The following is a 19873-nucleotide window of genomic DNA, read 5'->3' on the forward strand; positions in this document are numbered from 1 at the left end:
AACACCATAAACACCACCCTTCTCACACTACCCACGCACAACCCGCCACCACCAAGGCCGCCACCACCACCACGGTGCCGCCCCTGGCCACGGTGGGTCCAAGGGTGGCCACCATGCCGGCAGCCACCACCCACAACGACCGCAACAAACTGCAACAACCGCAACACAACACCCTGTCCATACACCCTCCTTCTACCCCATATTCCGGCCATCACAGTCACCCTCACGGCCACCCACCACCACCACTCGACACCTCTCACCATCCTCGACCTAGATCCGCCCATACCCAGCCCTAAAACATCCCGCAACACCCCCAAACCCGAAGCCCTAACACGGGTCACCAAACACCCCCAAAATCCCTTTTTACTCTCGGTCAAGCCCATAAATGGGTGGTTTACGGCGGTCAAATGGGTGGTCAAGGACGACTCAAAGGTGGGTCGAGGTCGGGACGAGTCATTGGTATGAATAAAATAATATAAAGGCTAGTATAAGACGGTGTGACGTAATCTCCTTTTCCTCTCTTTCTCTCTTCTCTCTTTAGTCTGTGGATTTTGTTGAGATTTTGTGTGGATAAGGGTAGTGTGGATAAGATGAGGGAGTATATGTATAATGGTAGGAGTAAGTATATACATGTATACATACGATGTATTATTATCATTATTATTTATTATTCCGTCTCACAACATACTCGTAAAATACAATAAAATATTATTATTATATAATTATTAAATACGGAGTATCACATGAATCGAGTTGACTCAACTCGGTCAAACATTTATTATTACAGACTGATCATTATTCATAAATAACTTGATAATCATAACCGAAAATGAGCTATACCACTCAACATGATTGACTCATCCACTAAATCTAATGAAGTCATTAGTCATAACTCATTAGGGGTAGACCAAGTTATAGGCTAAAACTTTACGAATGAGGATCTGTTTGAAGCTACATCACTAATTCACTGTTCACGGGACTTCAAATCTCTACCATTTCTCACCCTACTCATCTTTCTTTCTCAAAGATCCATCCTTTCTTTACCCACCATAAATTAAGCAAATTAGAAATAAAGCACCAAAATTATTTCTGCCCACATATTTGTTCTTGTCTGTCCAAATAAATCCCACCTTCTTTTCTTAGATCCTTCTCTAATATCTTAAAACTTTTTATATTATCTGTTAATCCTCAATAAAAACACTTTGAACTTGTTCAAGTACTCTCATCTTAAACACTTAAATCTTGTTTTATTTTGAACTAATCTACTTGGATCTACAAATTTGAGTTCATAATTATCTTTTTCTAATTTGCAAAAAAGTTGGGTTCTTTACATTTCAGCTTAAAGATTCTTTCTTTGAGTTGGGTTTTGTGATAAATTAATTGGGTATTTTTGTTTTTTCACAAAATCATACAAAAAGTTCACAACTTTTTTGATATTTGTGAATTATTTGAGTATCATTAATCTGGGTTTGATTCTACTTAAGAATTATCAATTGGGTTTATTTTTTTACTGATTAATTTGGATCAAGGAGCTCTTTTGATGCTTTGTGGCAAAAATGCAACCTGATCAAAGGAGAAAGGTAATGCTTAATTTGTTAGTGTTTTTGTTTTCTTGAATGATTTAATTTTTTAGCTCAAGATCTAGCTAATTATAAGTTTAGTTTTTGTTTTGGTTTTGTGCTTTAGGATTGAATAATGCAGTTAAAGATTAATACCATCTCAATCATTTGTTTACCTTTGATTAAAATACTGATACGGAAAGAGTAAACAAATGAATATAAAAGGTAAACAAATGACTAAGATGGAACTAGTAAATTTAAAGCATGTTTAAGTACCATTTTAAAAAAATGATTTTATAAATTTATTATGATTAAATAATAGGGTGATCTTTAGTATGTTACTATTGCTAGTACCTTACTCATGTAGTCATATGGTTGCTGTGTCACTGTCTGATAATGTTGGTGTTACTGGTTCTTGTTTTAGGGAAGTCCTCGTTTGTTTGTAGAATTGTAGGGGTTTGGTACTTGGATCTTGAATTTCCTATCATGAAATATAATGTGAGATTTGAGAAAGGTCGTCAGCGATTTTGATTAGGGAAGTCTGGGTTGTGAGCTTGCCTCTTTGCGCTACTGCTTTGCTTTGCAAGAGCAGAGGAAGAGGAAGCGGTTTGCCCTAGGAAGTTGACGTCACTATACATGCTGGAAGATTAGAGTTATGGTGATATGGTCCTAAGCAGGAGGAGTTTAGGTTTTTAATATGGCGTTTTTTATTTATTATGCAGGGGTCAGCAGAAGTGGACTTTTTTACCGAGTATGGTGAAGGTAGCCGGTATAAGATAGAGGAGGTGATTGGTAAAGGAAGTTATGGTGTTGTATGTTCTGCGTATGACACTCATCTCGGGGAAAAAGTTGCAATCAAGAAGATTAATGATATATTTGAGCATGTTTCAGATGCCACTCGAATCCTACGCGAGATCAAACTTCTTCGGCTTCTTCGTCATGCAGATATAGTGGAAATCAAGCATATATTGTTGCCTCCTTCTAGAAGGGAATTTAAAGACATATATGTTGTTTTTGAGTTAATGGAGTCTGACCTACATCAGGTTATCAAAGCAAATGATGATTTGACTCCAGAGCATTATCAGTTCTTTCTTTATCAGCTTCTCCGAGGCTTAAAATACATTCATACAGGCATGTTTTCTCATATTGGCTAGAATGTTTCCTTTTAAAATAGAAAAGTACTTCGTATTAGAAAGCTGAAGGTTTGTTTCAATAACTATAAACTTGTAACTTCTACCTGACTTCTGTAAATACCATTACTTCTTGCAGCTAATGTCTTTCATCGAGACTTGAAGCCAAAGAATATCTTAGCAAATGCTGATTGCAAGCTCAAAATTTGTGATTTTGGTCTTGCAAGGGTTGCCTTTAATGATACTCCAACTGCCATATTCTGGACAGTATGTTGACTGTTATCAGCTCTAGCTTCTGCTCTTTTTCTTTCATTTGGCTCATCTTTCATGATGCCTTCCTTTTCATTTCTATTTTTCATTATCTATCTCTTGATTGTTTCTTTTTTGCTTAGGATTATGTCGCAACAAGGTGGTACAGGGCTCCTGAGCTGTGTGGATCGTTTTTTTCTAAGGTATAAACCTACGATCATAAGTCTATTTTTTTTATCATTGTTTGGAATTAGGATTTACTTCTGGCCGACTGTGTCTTGATGCAACAGATACATTTAGTTAAATTCTGCTTCTTTGTGCAGGAGCTGTTTTGACATGTGTGTTTTTCTGTTTTTCTGTTATTCCCAACTTCCCTTGTCTACAGCTAGTTCTATATCTATCTCTGTTGGTCTAGGATTCCTTGCTTGGCTGTTTACTTATAGATACACCGTCAATATTACCTTTATGGCTCAAGGGCCCCAATATATGGCTCACTAAGGGGAGTCTAATGTAAGCAAGTTTTTCCCTGTATTAACATCGCAAAGAGGTGGTTTCTGAATGATCACAATGAGAACCGTGTTGAGAAGTACATTATGACTGGTACTTAACAATAAAACGTAGCTCAGCCAGCTAAGGCAGCCACAGTTTTTTTTTTTTCTTATTCTGAAGCAAAGAATAGGTAGTTTTGAAACCGAGTGGTAAATGATCCTTTGTCATATAGAAGCCTGAGAAATTTTATCAATTACTCCTGAAGGTTAAAAAAGAGGAATAATTTGAGTGTATGCCTTCTGCTGCCAAGATCTTGACTCTAGAGCAAAAATTTTGGATGGAGGATTTTCTGTAGACTAGCAGTTGTTTACTGTCATAATAATTTTTTCATATATAATGTGAGAGGGTAACGAGCCAAAGAGTATAATGTGAGCCTGTTAACTCTTGAAACTTATCAAAATGAGGACACATAAACAATCTATTATTTAACTGAACAGAAGGAATATATAAACAACTAAATGGAACAAATGGGGGAATAAAGTGAGTAAAGTACAGATCCCGAAAGGTGTAGCAGGTTTTGGACTATTAAGTTATTTTTTATCAGGTGAAAGGGGAAAAGAGATGTTCCAGGCACTAATATATAACTACATCTATACCGTGTTTTGTATTCTCAATTTTACAATGTGGGTGTCTTTCCAAGGTAGTAGATTTTGGACCACTAAACTGTTTTCTAGTATCGCGAACTTCACATCACTCTGTAGGTTTATATCTATGTAATGAAATTTCATACGATCTGGGCACTGTCTCGGAGAGTGGCTCGGGTAGAATTTGCACCCTAAAAATTCTATATGCTTACGGGTTGGGTTTGAATTGTCTACTCTTGTGAAACTAGCTGAAACAGTAACCTGCAAGTTAGCAGCCCTTCTGTAATTTTTTTTGCCAAGAATCTACTGTTGTACTATGAAATTGAAGTTGGAAATATATTGTGCTGTATTCGTGTGTCTTACGGGTTGGTTTCAGTCAAAACTCATACCATTCTCACTGAACATCCCCAGGTGACTTCTATAGCTGTTGTTTTAATCAGGGCTCCTTGCTACTACTGGTCAGTTACTTATGGTGCTCGGGTTTGAAGAACAGAAAACTACAAAAGAGTCTTTTCTAATTAGTCAAATACCTTTCATGCCATTTTAAACTCCAGCCACATCATCTCTGTTGTCCCTATGGTCTATGGACCTTACAACACTTTAGCCATGAATTATCAGTGGTACTATTTGATTAGCATCACGGATGCATGCATTCCTGTAGTCGCTGTTAGAATGTGGCTTTTTTTTTGGTTACAGCTCAATTCTTATAAGTTTGTGCAGTAGCTAACTATCTACCACGTCTCTCAAACATGTCACAATACTCTATTTGACACTGCCATAACACCAATTTTCATTTCCCTATGCCCATGTACAACACTTTCAGTCGCTGAGTAACATAGGTAGTGACCATCACCTCCTAAATCCTGTACACGCTTCAGCATATGACTGACTATCTTCTGCCACCTGACATCCCTGTGATGGACAAACAGCAGAGCTTGGTAAAATATTAAATTACTTGATGACAGTAGTTGAGGGGTAGAATTAGAGCACTATTTATCACTTATGCAAGGTCGTGGTCACTTTCATCAACCTGCTATTATTATGGTGTTAACGTTTATGTTAATGGAATCTTCGTAACTTGAAGTTTAGAACTTTCATGTACTTTCCTCACTCTCTGCAATTACCACACTTTGTTTAATGTCTGTTTTACTTTCGTTGAATTAATTTTCTTCAGATTCTCTCATGTTCACCCCAAATCGTATTGGGTGTAAGTCTATGTTGTTGGGTTGATGTTAGGATGTTATTCGCTGATGTTTACACTGTTCTTTCCTCAGTACACACCAGCTATTGATATCTGGAGCATTGGGTGCATTTTTGCCGAACTTCTTACTGGAAAGCCTCTATTTCCAGGAAAGAATGTAGTCCACCAACTGGATCTTATGACAGAATTGTTGGGAACTCCATCCGCAGAAGCCATTGCCCGGGTTTGTTTTCAACTAGTAAACCATGTATCTCAGCGTGCATGCAATTATTTCCATAATTGAAGCCTTTGTTCCTGATGATGTATTGGTGGTATTCATCTTATTACAGATACGCAATGAGAAAGCTAGACGATACTTGAGCAGCATGCGCAAGAAGAAGCCTATTCCCTTCACCCACAAATTTCCAAATGCTGATCCTCTTGCCCTTCGTTTGCTAGAAAGGATGCTTGCCTTTGATCCTAAGGACCGCCCTACTGCTGAAGAGGTTAGTTGGCTCTGAAGCTTGTTTAGAGAGAATAGCAAATGGGTATGTGTCCGTACAAGTGCCGGGCTCAACTATTTTATGGAAATTCTCATGTTTGGATTAATATGATGGATGTGGCCAAATCCCAAATGTCATATCCATGTCCGAGTGTCGAGTGTCAGACATTGTGCGCAAGATAATATGAAGAGTCGGAGTAGCATAACCTTGCAAGCAATGTACTCGATGCATTTAAAGCCTTCCGAATCTTCTAACAGAGTTGTGATATTGCATTTTAGGCTCTTGCAGATCCATACTTCAGGGGCTTAGCTAAGGTTGAGAGGGAGCCTTCTGCTCAACCTGTCACAAAAATGGAGTTTGAGTTTGAGAGACGAAGAGTGTCAAAGGACGATGTTAGGGAGCTCATCTATAGGGAGATTCTTGAGTACCATCCCAAGATGTTGAGGGAGTCACTGGACGGTTCTGAACCAACTAGCTTCATGTATCCGAGGTATTTGGTTCCTGATCTACCAATTCTTTGTATGTTGTTCTGTACGATGTTGTTATATACTTGTACACTGCTTGTATGCCTTCCTTTTTTAACGTCAGCTTCTTCCTTATTTATTCTTCTTTACACGAATCTTCCATTTTGGAATTCCATGCCAATAGCTAGATTTTACTCTGTCCATCCTGTTTATATAGTCTACATTTGACTTCGGTAGTTAAACGTCAATTTTGACTATTTTTTTCCCTCAAAAATCATAATACAATTTTTTAAAATGATAATATGAAGATATCTAGTCGTTATTAACTAAACGTAACAAACTATACTTAGCATTACAAAATCACATATTACTTATTTGAACAATTTGATGGACAAAGTTTACACCGGTTCACCATCAACGTAAGATGAGGAAAGTAAATGTAGGATTATAGGTGGTCATAGTACACAAAACACAACATGTTGATTATGGATTTCCGAGTTCTTAATGGAAAATTGGAGACTTGGATAACTTGTCCCTAAAGTCGATTCTTACTCTTTGTCAGTGCTGTTGACCACTTCAAAAAGCAATTTGCTTACCTTGAGGAGCATTACAAAAACGGTTCAACTGGCACTGCCCCTGAGAGGCAGCACGCTTCTCTGCCGAGGTACTTCTCAAGTTCTCAATACTCTTTACACTTGGCTGCTCATTTCACTTTTCCACAGCTTTAGATGAAGCTTGTTTTTGGTTTCATTGACTCAGTTTGTCACACAATTTCACTCTTACAGGCAATGCGTATTGTACTCTGATAACTCGGTCCATGGCTCTGCTGAAGTCACTGACGATCTCTCCAGATGTCAAATTGCGGATGTTGAAAAGCCACTCATCGACAGAAATGGTGCAATCCCTATGGGTAGGCTTCCTCTACAAGTTCCTCAAACTGTACAGGGTAAGAATTATTCTTGAATAGCGATCTGAGTACATGATTTAGTTTTCATGTGTTATCTAGACCTGCCAAAACTAGCCAGACCGGAGTTGAACTCCAAAAGAACAACCTCAAAGTAGACCAATTCTTAATTGACTTGATTCAAAATAACCCAACATGAAATGACCTGAAAATGATCCTGACGCTACGTGTGTAACCAAAATGACCTTGTGACGTGCACTTGTGATGGCCCTACCCATCCATACAATCTAATTGGAGTGAAAATCAGAAATTTGAATGGGTTTATTATGTTGAACAGGTAGTGCTGCAAGGCCGGGGAAGGTTGTCGGTTCTGTGTTACGCTACAACAACTGTGGGGCTGCAGTAACAGCCGAGATGATGGAACAGCGACGTATTGTGAGGAACCCAGCTATACCATCTAAATATGTCGGCTCTGCTTCATATCCAAAAAGAAACCCAGGCTGCGCAAATGAGCGAGGAGAAGACGAAGTCATGGAAGGGCCCAATGGGCTTCAACCTAAGCCCCAGTACTTGGCAAGCAAAGTAGCTGCTTCTCAAGGTGGGGCTGGTAGAAATTGGTATTAACTATTAAGTATGAGCTTGCACTTTGCGGCAAGCAATTGTGTTTGGGAGTTGACGTGTTGTTGACGGGTGGATACACGAGGTGGGACTCGTGAAAACAGGTCTGTTGGAGACTCTGATATGTAGGAGCTGCAGTTTCCGATTATCTGTTTGGTGCAATGTGGTGCTTTCCAGATAGACTGTAAGTTCATGCACGACAAGTTGTTCCGAATAAATACAGATGTTTCATTGATGGGACGATATTGCAGGGAGACCCGAGTTACTCTCGAGAACCAAACCATCCATTTGATGAAATGAGTTGCTAATGACAGAAATGGACTCCTGCTTAATTGTTATTCACATAATGCTAGTGTACGCTGTTTAAGTCCGACTTCTGTTGTATTTTGTCGTCGCATAATGTAATAAATACTGTGTTTCTTACTTCCAACCTGAGAAGGGGCGCACCAAGAGGATTGTGAAAGCTTAACAGTACAATTTGAATACTTGTGCACTTTTTCTTTTACACGCTCTATGCTCCTATAGTCCTATGTCTTACAAATAGTTTTCGTTTACTCTCGGAATGATTTAATACATGCACATACAAAGTAAGGTAATTAGTCATATTTCGCGTGTTTTAAATCAGAAGGTGCACAGACTAGCTGTTGCGGTCTTTACTCTAATAGATAATACGGAGTAGTTTTTGAGTTTTGCATCCAAGCTCCATACAACATGACTAAAAAGAAAGTGTAAACTATTAGCAGAAACAATACTAGGAGAATTTGTGTCGATTGAATTCACTCTCTCCAGAAGAGGAATGCCATAGAAATTCATATTTATCTGAATTTGTATTGAATCTCATGTTATCTAACTAATCTTGGTTAATTAAGACGGTGTCTAAATAAACGGGAGAAACATGATTGTATATCAGATGTACTACATCATATTTGATGACTTTTTGAGTTTTTGTGTATTTTTTTCGAGTACTATAGAGTTTATAAATTACATTTTAGTTTTATGATATCAAAAATCAAATTTTTTTGAGCTTATATGTAATTTTTTTGAGTTATAATGTAACTTTTTGAGATTAAAGTTTAAGTAAATAAACTCAAAAACTTTATAATAAAACTCAAAAATTTTAAATTAAAACTCAAAAACTTTATCTTAATGCTAAAAAACTATACCATCTGATGTACTACATCAGATAAATGACAAAGTACTCGCCAATTTTTAGTATTTACATAGCTCTATCAAAAATCACCCCTGAACAGGGGATTAATCACTATTGTCGGAAAAAGTTGACTTCTTGTTTTAATAGGCATATCCGTTTTATAAAATAAAACGGGTTAAATAGACGGATGAGACACAAAAGTAGAATGTCGCGTTGATTTATCCCAACTATATAGGGTAGTATTTGACCCGTTTTACATCTAGGATGGGTCACGACCGTCTTAAAGGGAAACCGACTGCTGAAGTGCTGAGCTATACTAACCCGCATGCTCCAGAGTTCAACTCAATTTTATCTTCATGGCCTGTTCCCCAACTCACTTCATCTCTGTCCCTTTCCTCAACACCACTCTCCCTCACATCTCCAAATTCCTCTCAAAACCCACAATTTCCCAATCACTTAAACCCCAATTCATACCTCTTTCAACACAAATCCCTAATGCACAAATTACACAAAATGTGCAAATCCAAGATAACAAAGAGGTACCCAAATTTAAATGGGTTGAAATAAAGCAAGATAATATGTCTGAATCCCAGAAAGCTGTAATTTCAAGATTGCCGAAAACAATGGAGAAAAGATGTAAGGCTTTGATGAGACAGATTATCTGTTTTGATCCTGATAAAGCTTGTTTGTCTGATTTATTGTCTGCTTGGGTTTTCATTATGAAGCCTATTAGAGCTGATTGGCTGTCTGTTCTTAAAGAATTGAAGTTTTTGGATCATCCTTTGTTCGTTGAGGTAATATAATCTTATTACTATGGTGTTCTGTTTGTTGGTTTTGGTGTGTTTTGTTGGTATGTTTTATTAGTTTATCAGTTTTGTTGATGTTATGTAGAACGGTTTTACGATAAAACATTGGAAAACCATCTCTCACACAAAAAAAACCAAGTTATTTTAGTGGGATCATTTGTAGAATGACACTTGTTTTAGAACCGCACTTGTGTAAAACCGTTTTACACAAGAATTTGTGATACAAGGGATACTACAATTGCTATGGTGATTTACTGAAATAGTATTGCAAAGGGTGATGTTCAATACGGAGTCATTGACATTTCTTGGTGAATCTGCCAATTCTTGGATTAGCTATAATAGAATACTGAATACACTATATTGGTCTTAGAACTAGTTCACTATATCCGTCTAAAGTGAAAAACGGGTCAAATATGCTTAAAGTGTTGACATTTTTGGGCCCACCATATGCAACTTGTTGCTTGTCTTATGCTTAAGTGGGTGGATATTTAGCCCGACGGATATCTCCTGTCTATAATGAGAATTTGTGTTTTGAAAATGCCATTAGATTTGTCTACGTATCTGCTTTTGTGTTTTTCTCCTTTTTGAGGGTTCACAGTGGCGAACCTGTACAATTATGATATACTGTATGTTCTTTAGTTTGAATTTCCTCCGAGGAATTGATTTGCTAGACAAAAAATGCCAACGACATCAACAGCAATAGTCACCTCATTGTCTTAATGGTTCGTGTCTATAGCGAGATAGGGGTAAGATGTACGCAGCAATACGCCTGAGATCCGTATTGAATTGCATCAAGTGACTGATACTTCACAATATATGAAGCGTAAAAAGTTTAGTGAACCAAGCAAAGTGAATGTCGTAAATATTTGTTCTCTTTGATACCGGACATAGTGAAGAACCTACAATCTTTTGTCAACGATAAGGGAACATAAAAGGAAAACCAGAAAAAAAAGGGATATCTTAAACATGTTTTTGGAACTTATATCCAATTGTCTTTCTAGATTTCAGGACTTGTGCTTTTGGAAGAATCATTTGAAGGTAATATTCGCGATTACACCAAGATGATTCATCAATACGCAAAGTTGGAGAGACTTCAAGATGCAGAAAACGTACTGCTAACTATGAGTAAAAGAGGCCTAACATGTGACCAAGTCACATTGACTACAATGATTCACATGTATAGCAAAGCCGGTCATTTTAAGCTGGCTGAGGCAACATTTGAAGAAATGAAGCTTCTCGATGAGCCATTAGATAAAAGATCATATGGTTCTATGATCATGGCTTACATTAGGGCCGGGATGCCTAATAAAGGAGAAGATTTAATGAAAGAAATGGAGTTTCAAGAAATTTACGCAGGTAGAGAAGTTTACAAAGCATTGTTGAGAACTTACTCTATGGAGGGTGACGCCAAAGGTGCTCAAAGGGTTTTCGATGCACTCCAAGTTGCTGGCATTAGTCCCGACATTAAGCTGTGTGGACTTCTGATAAACGCGTATCATTTGGCTGGTGAAAGCCAAAACGCCCGTGTTGCATTTGACAATATGAGAAAGGCTGGTATTGAGCCTAATGATAAATGTGTAGCTCTTTTGTTAGCAACTTACGAGAAAGAAAACAGGCTAAACACGGCTCTGGACTTGCTATTATCTTTAGAGAAAGAAGGCATATTAATTGGCAAAGAAGCTTCTCAGGTGTTAGTTGAGTGGTTTCGTAGGTTAGGAGTAGTCGAGGATGTGGCGCATGTCTTGAGAGAATGTGTTGCCAATGTACCTGCTTCTTGAAGATCTTGGTGATGCCCAACTGAGCCGCAAGCTGTAGCATGGTGCTTTATAGAGTGATTGTGGTTGTGCAGCCGTATTTTTTTTTAGTGCTGCCTGCTTTGTTATTTGTATCAAACGACAATGGTACTGATTACTGAAGAGTCGCAAACCCGGTGCTACTGTACTTGCATTAGTAAGTATGTCAGCTCTGTGTATGACTTTTTAAGCTTTGGGAATTCAATTCTCAATCCTTTGTTGGTAAAGTAATCTCCGAACATAGCTTTGTCTAACTTGGTCTTAGTTCTGTGCAGATGCTCCTTACAATATCCAGTGAAGGCTAGAAAGATATCAGTACAATGCAACCAAAACGCCTTCATAAGTCGTAGCATGCCAGCCTAAAGACGAAAGCTGTTCGCTATTTTTGGATTGATCTTCGTTTAATGGGGCCATTAGCAGTCGAGGAAATATCATATATGCTGCCTTATTGTTTTTAGGAGATCAAAATCAATCTGATATCGTTTTGTGTTTAGCACCAACAGCGATACTTCGTGTACTGGAATTTTTTATTTAACATTTTATATAAATTTTTAACTTCCAACTGTCACAGTGCTGAAGAACACCAGAAAGGCAGAAAGTAATGTCTGTTTAATTGTAAAGCATCAGCAGATAAAATAACAAATTAATTGGTCTAAAAATCGAGCAAATTCAATAATGGGGCTAACTATAGATGCAGACATGCAGTATAGATTCCAGGTAACCATATACACTTTCACATTCAAGTTCCAGCCCAGCACCTGAGAATCCAAGCCGAAAGACTAGACGGTTGACGCTATAGTATTAAGTTCCGAAGTAATTCTCGCATGTACTAGAACCCCAGAAAGTAATGTCTAAAAACCTAATTATAAATTTGGAAAAAAATATGGAGTCAGTATAACCTCGGCTTCACTCTTCTACCATTTATGTCACCACCATCAATCATACTACTGCCATTTATGTACATGAGAGACGGTTTGGAATGCTCGGTCAATCTTGCTACGCAATTGAGTAGTTCGGAAATGACTGATGGGCAGCTTGCTTTCAGATACTCAAAACCATCCGTTTGCATCACAGCTGAAACACATTACTCATTTCAGTAAGCTGATTAGTAAAAGAAGAGTATTATAATGACCCAGTTACAATGCAGATGCAGCATTTCCCTAACTAGAACTTTTACAAGAGAATCTTAGTGCGAAACCATCTCATAGCTACATAACTAAAAGAAAAATGTATATAGAGATTTGTGTTGGTCTCACGTCTCGACCAAAACTCACGGGCACAGAAAAGTCGGTGCTTAGAAAGTAGTGTGTAACAATTGATCCAATTGTTAATGGCATGCACAGTTTACATCTGCTGCTAAGAGAAGTATAGAAGTATTAATTAAGAGGAGACACAGCCACTATCATTTGTTTAGAATTTAGATAGACGACTATTTGCTACTAAAGTCTTGAAAAATGAGTTCCCTCTGTTTATATGATACAGTCTATCTTCTAAAACAAGCGGCAAAAGATTTCAGAAACACAGCAAAAAAAAAGCCCCGGGTACAATAATATCCCTGTTTAATTCTCTCTTCTAATATGACTTAAGTAGTGGATGGAAAATGTGGTCGATGAAAGTAGTTTCCAAAAATGCAACTGGAAGTTATCAATAAACATCCCAAAAAAGATATTTGGACAAAATAAAGGAACATAGAAATTGCACGATTTCATACAAATTTTACCTCTCAAATTTTCACGTAGTGCAATGAACTTTAGGCAATTCGATTTTAGTTGTACACAATGATGCTGTTCAGCCAGGGCTAAAGTTGTTGCAACAGTGTTTATTGCAATATCTTCACAGAGTTTAAACTCGCACAGAAGTTTAAGCCTTTCAAGTCCATAACGGTCTGCAGCAGCAAGCATATGCTGAGCCATTAAGGTTGAAGCCCCTTTAGAATTCAAACCAGTAAGCTCATACATCTCTGGCAACTCATCCCAATATATGAAATGCAGTAAAGCCTGAAAGTCATACAAAAACAAATATTAGAAAGTCAACGAAAGACGACATTATCTACAGTTAACAGACAATCTACAGAACCGGAAATTAATCTATTGGCTTACACTATTCTTGCAGCAAAAAACAGAGATGCTAAGCGCCTAACAGCCAAAGATGTTGATTACTACCTTAACTTTTCAAGACGAGCTTGCTATATTAGCTATGTTTCTCAGTCTAGGTTAAAAGTATCCGACACAAATACATGTCAAAGTGCCGAACTTGGCTAACTTATGAAAATATCACATGTTATTGGTATAAAGTCAAGTGACCAAGTCTCATCCCGTGTCGGGTGTTGATTGTTAGACATGGGTATGCGAGACAATATGAAGAGTGGGAGTAAGACAAGCCATAGGATATTAAGGCACCAAACCCTGAACAAATAACGAAGAGAAGCATATTCATTTTTGCTAAGGAAATGCTGGTAGCAGTCAAATGTGGACTAGAACAAATGGATAGTTACTAGTTAGTGTATTAGCCATCCTGTATAATTGCTTCTTCAGGACAAGGGTGGGTGCCTCTGTAAGACGCCTATCAAGAAGGTTCACCAGAATAAACACATGTTTGTTGCACATCCTATCATAGAAAAGCTCAATGTGCAGACACTAATCGCTTCTTATTACTCACGCTTGTGAAGAAGTATCCGACATGAGTGAGTGTATAGGTATCTGACTCAGCTATTGTGTGAAATGTTCACATGTTTTTGGATTAAAAATGAAATGTCCAAGTGCATAGTCATCACGGACAAGGGTAGAGGAAATAGAGTCAAGAATTTGTGTGGAAGATGAGGTGACTTTTTTTTGTCTAAGTGGTTCTTCCTAGCTTTGTTCCGTATAGATTTTGACCTTTTTTTGTTGCCTTTTAATAACTCTAGTTCAAAATGTTTCCTCATATTTGATGTACTTTCAACCTTTTCTCTTCAGTTTTTACCGTGTCATTAATATCCTACCTCATATATTAACGGCCCCATCAATAGATTCCATTACCCAACCTCAAATCATTTTGGGACCAAAGCATAGAATGTTAGTGTGTATCTTTACCTACAAACACACAAGTCCTAGAGCATGCTACATTATAAGATACCTAAATTGAGTATGGAAGTCTGTAGAATGTCAGTGTGTATCTTTAAAGGTAAACCTGCTACTGATAAACATCCTGCTGCCCACCAAGCACTGCGCTTAACCCTGAAAAGGAGGTCTATCAGACTAGATATTTCCATCAACTGCTTGAGACTTTCAAGCAAGGTCAGAACATAGAAAGAGAGTAGAGATAGCACAAAGACGAGAAAACAAACAAGACATCCAAAGAACATGGCCCAGCTCACAGTACAAAGAACAAAAATAAAATACAGCTAAGTCATAGAAACACACCTTGAAAACTGGAGCTTCCATGTCTTCAATCTTTATGAAATTCATACTTTTCTCCCTCATTGGGCCAAAAAACTGCGCTTTGAACACAGGTGACCGTGCTGCCAGAACTACACAGTGTCCAGCAAAGATCTCACCGTCAACTTCAAAAGTTACATCAGTACCAATCTTGCTTTCTAGAAGTTGCCCAAACTGTTTACCAATATCTGACGGAGGAACTGAAAAAGAATATAATTTTGGTCCCTCAGTATGAGATTTGACCACACCAACAGTGCCGGTGATCACAAGACAGTCATCTTTAAGGAAATCAGAGGACTCCAGTGATGTTCTCCTAAAAAAGCGTTTATAGCCCCTGGGAAATAAAAAAGGTCAAATGCAAGCTTGACAGAAGGCCTCAAGACCAATGAATGAAAAATGACGCCATAACTTTAGAAAGCAGCAGCCAACCAACTAAAACTTTCAACAGTAAACAAAAAGAAAAACGGTAACAAGTAGATTACTCAGGTGTACATAACTTCAAGGTCTTTTTCTTAAATGAGGCAAATCTTTGTTGATACTAAAAGTACAACAACTACAAAGCTTAGCCCTAGAATAATTTGGGGTCGGCTTGACATATAGTCGGTCAATTGTCCCTTGTTAAGCACTCTGTCACAATCACTCTTTGGGACTACTCATTCCTCACTCTCTGCACTCATGAAAAGCTCAAACAGAAATTACTCACTCCCCAATCTCTTCACTTAACTCGATAAGTACAAGTTCTATGATACATTGACACATGAGCAATTGTTAAACTGAGTCAAAATCAATTCTGCAAACACTTGGAGGTTTATAAGTTGGCCAAATCTGTCTTTTAGGGTGGTATCATACACATTGATGGCAACGACAATAGAGATCAAGCCCAGACAACTGATTTTGAGGCATGTCTCAAACCGAGATTCCACTGACCGAGATTTGATATCTTATTTTGCTAGTTATCTTAAGACAAGGCAAGGCTGGGCAACAAATGTGAAAAATTAAGATGACGACTCAAGTTGCTCATCTCTCCAAAATGTTCAAAGCGAAGATCTATCAAACTAGATTAAACACCCTTGTAACCGCTCAAAGTGATGTATTACTTTTCTTCCTCCATCTTAATTTTTCAAGCGCGTTCTTTTCCGTTGCATCTCTTCAACCCCCCCCCCCCCCCCACACACACACACGCACAACTCTCCACATAAACTTGCCCGATATATGTATATGGGAGAAAATTAATGACATGTTGGTTTCCATTTCATTTGAAGACCTGCACCATCACTTATACTTCAGTGTAAATCTTGTTGATTCGCTTTTAGCTCAAAATCCCCCTCCTTATTTGAGAAATACGATCATCAACAAATGTCTTCCTTCTTTACGAGTTCAATTTCTTATAAGTCCACTGTGGATAACACCCATCCTACACCCCTTAAAACAATCTGGAACATTTTCGTCCCTCTATCGCTTTTATTCTATTGATCCAGAAGCATCATACTATATTATTTAGGGGGCGTTTGGTTCGCTCTAGGGAATCGGAAAGGGAAACGAAGGGAAAGGAATGAGTTTCCCTTCGATATTCTATCTTGGTTGAAAATATGAAAAAGAATGCTTAAAAACCCAACTCATACTGATAATCCAAAAACCACCCCCCCCCCCCCCCCAAACTCCACCCTAGACCCTAAACCACCTCAAACGCCGACATACGAAGGGAAAGGAATGAGTTTCCCTTCGATATTCTATCTTGGTTGAAAATATGAAAAAGAATGCTTAAAAAACCAACTCATACTGATAATCCAAAAACCACCAAGCCCCCCCCCCCCCAAAACTCCACCCTAGACCCTAAACCACCTCAAACGCCGACATACCCCCACTGTCGCCGGCGCACCTTCCTGTCACCTCAATTGTGTCCGTCAACATCCCTGCACAACCTTCGAAACCCTCACCATTCTCCACAACCACCACCCCTAACCGCCGAAATCTCCTCTCCCACTCTTAATAACACCACCTCTAGTGTTTTTAAGGGCGGGGGAAGAGATTTCGGGGGTTGGGAGTGGTGATTGTGGGGGTTGGTGGAGATTCCGAAGAGAGTGATTTATGAGGAGGGGGTTGTTCGGGGGCTGGGGTCGACTGTCGAGGCTGCTGCATCAGAGGCCGGCGCCGACATGATTGGTACAGGAGGGGTCGCCGGCGGTCTGGTGGTGAGGGGGTGTTGGTGAATGTTGACGATGGTAATGGGTCGTGGTGGTTGGTTACTTGGTTAAAGGGAATGGAAATTTTGGGTAAACAAACATCACGTAAGGGAATGATTCTCATTCCCTTTCCTGAAACCCCACAACCAAACACCTCCTTAGCTTATTTTAATGTTTCTCTTCCACTTACTACTACTAACCAAACATGGGAAATGCTGCACCAGCAGAGATGGACTTAATAAAAGGAGATATAAACTATCAGTTGTATACCTACTTACTCTTGCTGCCATAAGTCTCAGCCAAAAGTCCATCAAAACTTATATCCATAGTACATTCTCATGGCAAGACTCCCTACTAGTAATCTATTATGACAGCACACCATTATAACATATCATCCATAGTACATTCTCATCGCAAATGAATTTTAAGGATTTGAGTAGTGGTTATGGGATAGGGGAGGAGAGGCTGGGAAAGAGGGAGGGAGGGAGGGGCACGTCAACAAGGATGGGTAAGTTGGGGTAGGCGAAGTCGCCAGTAGCCGGGTGAGGGTGACACCGCTGACACGGGTGCCGGTGGTGGATATTGCAGGGCAGTGGAGGGAATGATAAAAGGGTTTTGGAAACCTCTGGGAGTAAGGGAATGGATTTGAAGGTATTGGGGTAAAGCAATTCTCATAAATGGGTTAAGGGAGTCGGAAAATGAAGCAACCAAACATCAATTAAGGGAATTGAGGAATTATATTCCATTCCCATTCCTTTTGCAGAACCCCCCAAATCAATTAAGCAACTAAACGCGCCCTAGAGTCTTACCAAGGTTTGAGTTTTTGACCATCTAAGCAAAGTGATCAGAACCACAACTATCATGGCGATCATGATAACATGCCTCTTAATCTCTTATTCTAACAAGTTCCAACAATTATGATACACCATTATAACATATCATCAAATTCGTTAAACCCCCCCTCAAAACTTCACTCACACTCAACATTAACAATTCAAAAGCTTAGCCATTAGGCAGCAAACTATGTTCCACTCTCAGCACATTTCTGCCTAATAACACCGCGGTGCCACACTAAGGCACTACCCTAAGGCTCTATTCTTTTGGACTGAAATTTGACGAACTGAGCTTAATCTATAGGACTGAAATTTGATAAACTAAACTTAATGGATCCGACCTGACCTAAACCGGTGAACTATAACAATTATAATTGACCTGACCCAACCTCACCACACCTGAGTTGAATGGTCCTAATCTAAAATGAGCTAAAATTAAGCCCAAAAGAACAGGGCCGCTCTCTGAAAAGAGACAGTCTCACACAAAAGTATCTTCGTCAGATGAGTCATGTACTAACTTATCATCAACAGTATAGGTTTAATCACGGGGTAAACGGGTTTGCCTGACGTCTTTTGATGATGAAACCGCTTCATGTAAGGCTAACTCATGCTACAAAGTTTATACAACAAATTATGAATCTAAATTTACAAAATTTACAAAAACATCCAAAAAAGAAAACAACCAAGCATACCACATACTGCCGCGGTATTTAAGCGTGTAGGGACCAGTTTCGAGAGGCCGTCCAAAATGCGAATAAACCTTATGATTATTCTTCCCACTTTGATCCTCAAGCTTGAGCTCAAACAACGCCCTAACATCGGTCCCCTCGTTCGCAAGCGCGATAAAAAGCGAAACATAATTGGCATTGTCCTCAGGACTCTTCCCATCAGGATAAAAGTAAATTGCCCAAAGATAACCTCCCACCATGAACGTATCTGAAGCTATATACTTGCCAATTCCGAGCCCTTTCGACAGCGAATACCCTGTGATTCTGAATTCATGGCTTCCGTCTGAGGTATTGATTCTAGCAATTGATGAGGTCAGTTCCGATGACGAGTTAGGCAATGATGGTTGTCCATAAACCCTAGAAATTTCCATCAAATTGTAGTTACGGTTTCACAGAAAAGGGTTAATTTTTCGGGAGAATTTAAGAGATTGATCGAAGAATGATGAATATAATTGGATAAATTTTGGAATGATTTGGAGAAATTAGGGTTTTTGAAGCTGGGAAAAGGATGGAATTGAAACCCTAGAAATCCAACTGAAATTCAAATTAAGTTGTGAAAAAAAGGTCGATTGTTGCTAGGATTGTAGAAATTGAGCAAAGTATGACGAATTGATCAGAGAAATGTAGATTGATGGATGATGTTTTAGGGGTGAATGTGAAAAAATAGGGTTTTTGAAATTGGGGAAAATAAGTGGAATTGAAACGTTCCGTCTCCGTAGTTTCAATTACGTGCTGATTATGATAGCAGCAGAACCTTTTCCCAGAAACGCAGGTCGGCAGTTAGAGATTATGTACTTATATGCGGATGAAAATTAGAATACTGGACCTCGAGAAGCGAACTCGAATTCCGGAAAAAACAATCGGAAAGCTGAACCGGCATTCGTTCAAACACAGGTCGGCAGTTAGAGATTATACTCCCTTTTATCCAGACCAAAAGTTACATTGACTTTTTGACACTATTTATGGTCGTAGAGAATCTTTCATATTATTTTTAACTATAAGAGAAAATATAGTCATGTAATATCTTATTTGGTTTATCGTTATAAATTCTATAGGAATGTCAAATTTTTAATAAGCTATAACTAAATATATTCAGTTGCAAAACACGTTTCGACAAGTGTGATAAAGTCAATGTAACCTTTGGTGTGGATGAGAGGGAGTATATTTTTGGATTGCACTTTAAAGATAGCTGATAAGGCTAAAGTCGTATAACCAATATCAAAA

At 38.5% G+C, this 19873-nt stretch overlaps 3 protein-coding genes across 6 annotated transcripts; 2 read left to right on the forward strand and 1 right to left on the reverse strand.

Annotated features, from left to right (window-relative positions):
* Positions 1-937: 937 nt before the first annotated feature.
* On the forward strand, positions 938-8245 carry LOC141642418 (mitogen-activated protein kinase 16). The gene is made up of 10 exons (XM_074451211.1): positions 938-1580; positions 2282-2690; positions 2829-2956; positions 3082-3141; positions 5346-5495; positions 5602-5757; positions 6033-6244; positions 6781-6882; positions 7004-7164; positions 7460-8245. Exons 1-10 carry the CDS (start codon positions 1557-1559, stop codon positions 7744-7746), a joined length of 1689 nt encoding a protein of 562 aa, XP_074307312.1. The 5' UTR covers positions 938-1556; the 3' UTR covers positions 7747-8245.
* Positions 8246-9165: 920 nt separating this feature from the next.
* LOC141642420 (pentatricopeptide repeat-containing protein At1g01970) lies at positions 9166-12052 on the forward strand. 4 transcript variants are annotated; one of them, XM_074451216.1, is made up of 3 exons: positions 9166-9684; positions 10698-11650; positions 11755-12052. In XM_074451216.1, the coding sequence occupies exons 1-2, from the start codon at positions 9247-9249 to the stop codon at positions 11472-11474; spliced, it is 1215 nt and encodes a 404-aa protein (XP_074307317.1). In that variant the 5' UTR covers positions 9166-9246; the 3' UTR covers positions 11475-11650; positions 11755-12052. The 4 variants fall into 4 exon arrangements, with proteins under 4 accessions (XP_074307317.1, XP_074307316.1, XP_074307315.1 ...); XM_074451215.1 differs by having other exon boundaries at positions 11765-12052; XM_074451214.1 differs by having other exon boundaries at positions 10698-11646.
* An 84-nt stretch (positions 12053-12136) lies between these two features.
* LOC141642419 (BTB/POZ and MATH domain-containing protein 2-like) lies at positions 12137-19543 on the reverse strand. The gene is made up of 4 exons (XM_074451212.1): positions 18614-19543; positions 14891-15239; positions 13210-13486; positions 12137-12563 (listed from the first exon to the last, which is right to left on the reverse strand). Exons 1-4 carry the CDS (start codon positions 19018-19020, stop codon positions 12379-12381), a joined length of 1218 nt encoding a protein of 405 aa, XP_074307313.1. The 5' UTR covers positions 19021-19543; the 3' UTR covers positions 12137-12378.
* Between the last annotated feature and the right edge of the window lie 330 nt (positions 19544-19873).

Source organism: Silene latifolia, chromosome 2, assembly GCF_048544455.1.
Source record: "Silene latifolia isolate original U9 population chromosome 2, ASM4854445v1, whole genome shotgun sequence".
Classification (NCBI taxonomy): domain Eukaryota; kingdom Viridiplantae; phylum Streptophyta; class Magnoliopsida; order Caryophyllales; family Caryophyllaceae; genus Silene; species Silene latifolia.

What these genes read in the sequence shown, in the direction of transcription:
- LOC141642420 (XM_074451216.1), top strand. Translation starts at nt 9,247, where the DNA reads ATGGCCTGTTCCCCAACTCACTTCATCTCTGTCCCTTTCCTCAACACC. An exon ending in ATCATCCTTTGTTCGTTGAG is followed by an intron (nt 9,685 to 10,697) that starts GTAATATAATCT and finishes TTGTCTTTCTAG; the next exon opens with ATTTCAGGACTTGTGCTTTT.
- LOC141642418 (XM_074451211.1), top strand. Translation starts at nt 1,557, where the DNA reads ATGCAACCTGATCAAAGGAGAAAG. An exon ending in CCGCAGAAGCCATTGCCCGG is followed by an intron (nt 5,496 to 5,601) that starts GTTTGTTTTCAA and finishes ATCTTATTACAG; the next exon opens with ATACGCAATGAGAAAGCTAG. An exon ending in ACTAGCTTCATGTATCCGAG is followed by an intron (nt 6,245 to 6,780) that starts GTATTTGGTTCC and finishes ACTCTTTGTCAG; the next exon opens with TGCTGTTGACCACTTCAAAA.
- LOC141642419 (XM_074451212.1), bottom strand. Translation starts at nt 19,020, where the DNA reads ATGGAAATTTCTAGGGTTTATGGACAACCATCATTGCCTAACTCGTCA. An exon ending in AAATACCGCGGCAGTATGTG is followed by an intron (nt 15,240 to 18,613) that starts GTATGCTTGGTT and finishes TTTATTTCCCAG; the next exon opens with GGGCTATAAACGCTTTTTTA. An exon ending in ACTACGTGAAAATTTGAGAG is followed by an intron (nt 12,564 to 13,209) that starts GTAAAATTTGTA and finishes AATGTGTTTCAG; the next exon opens with CTGTGATGCAAACGGATGGT.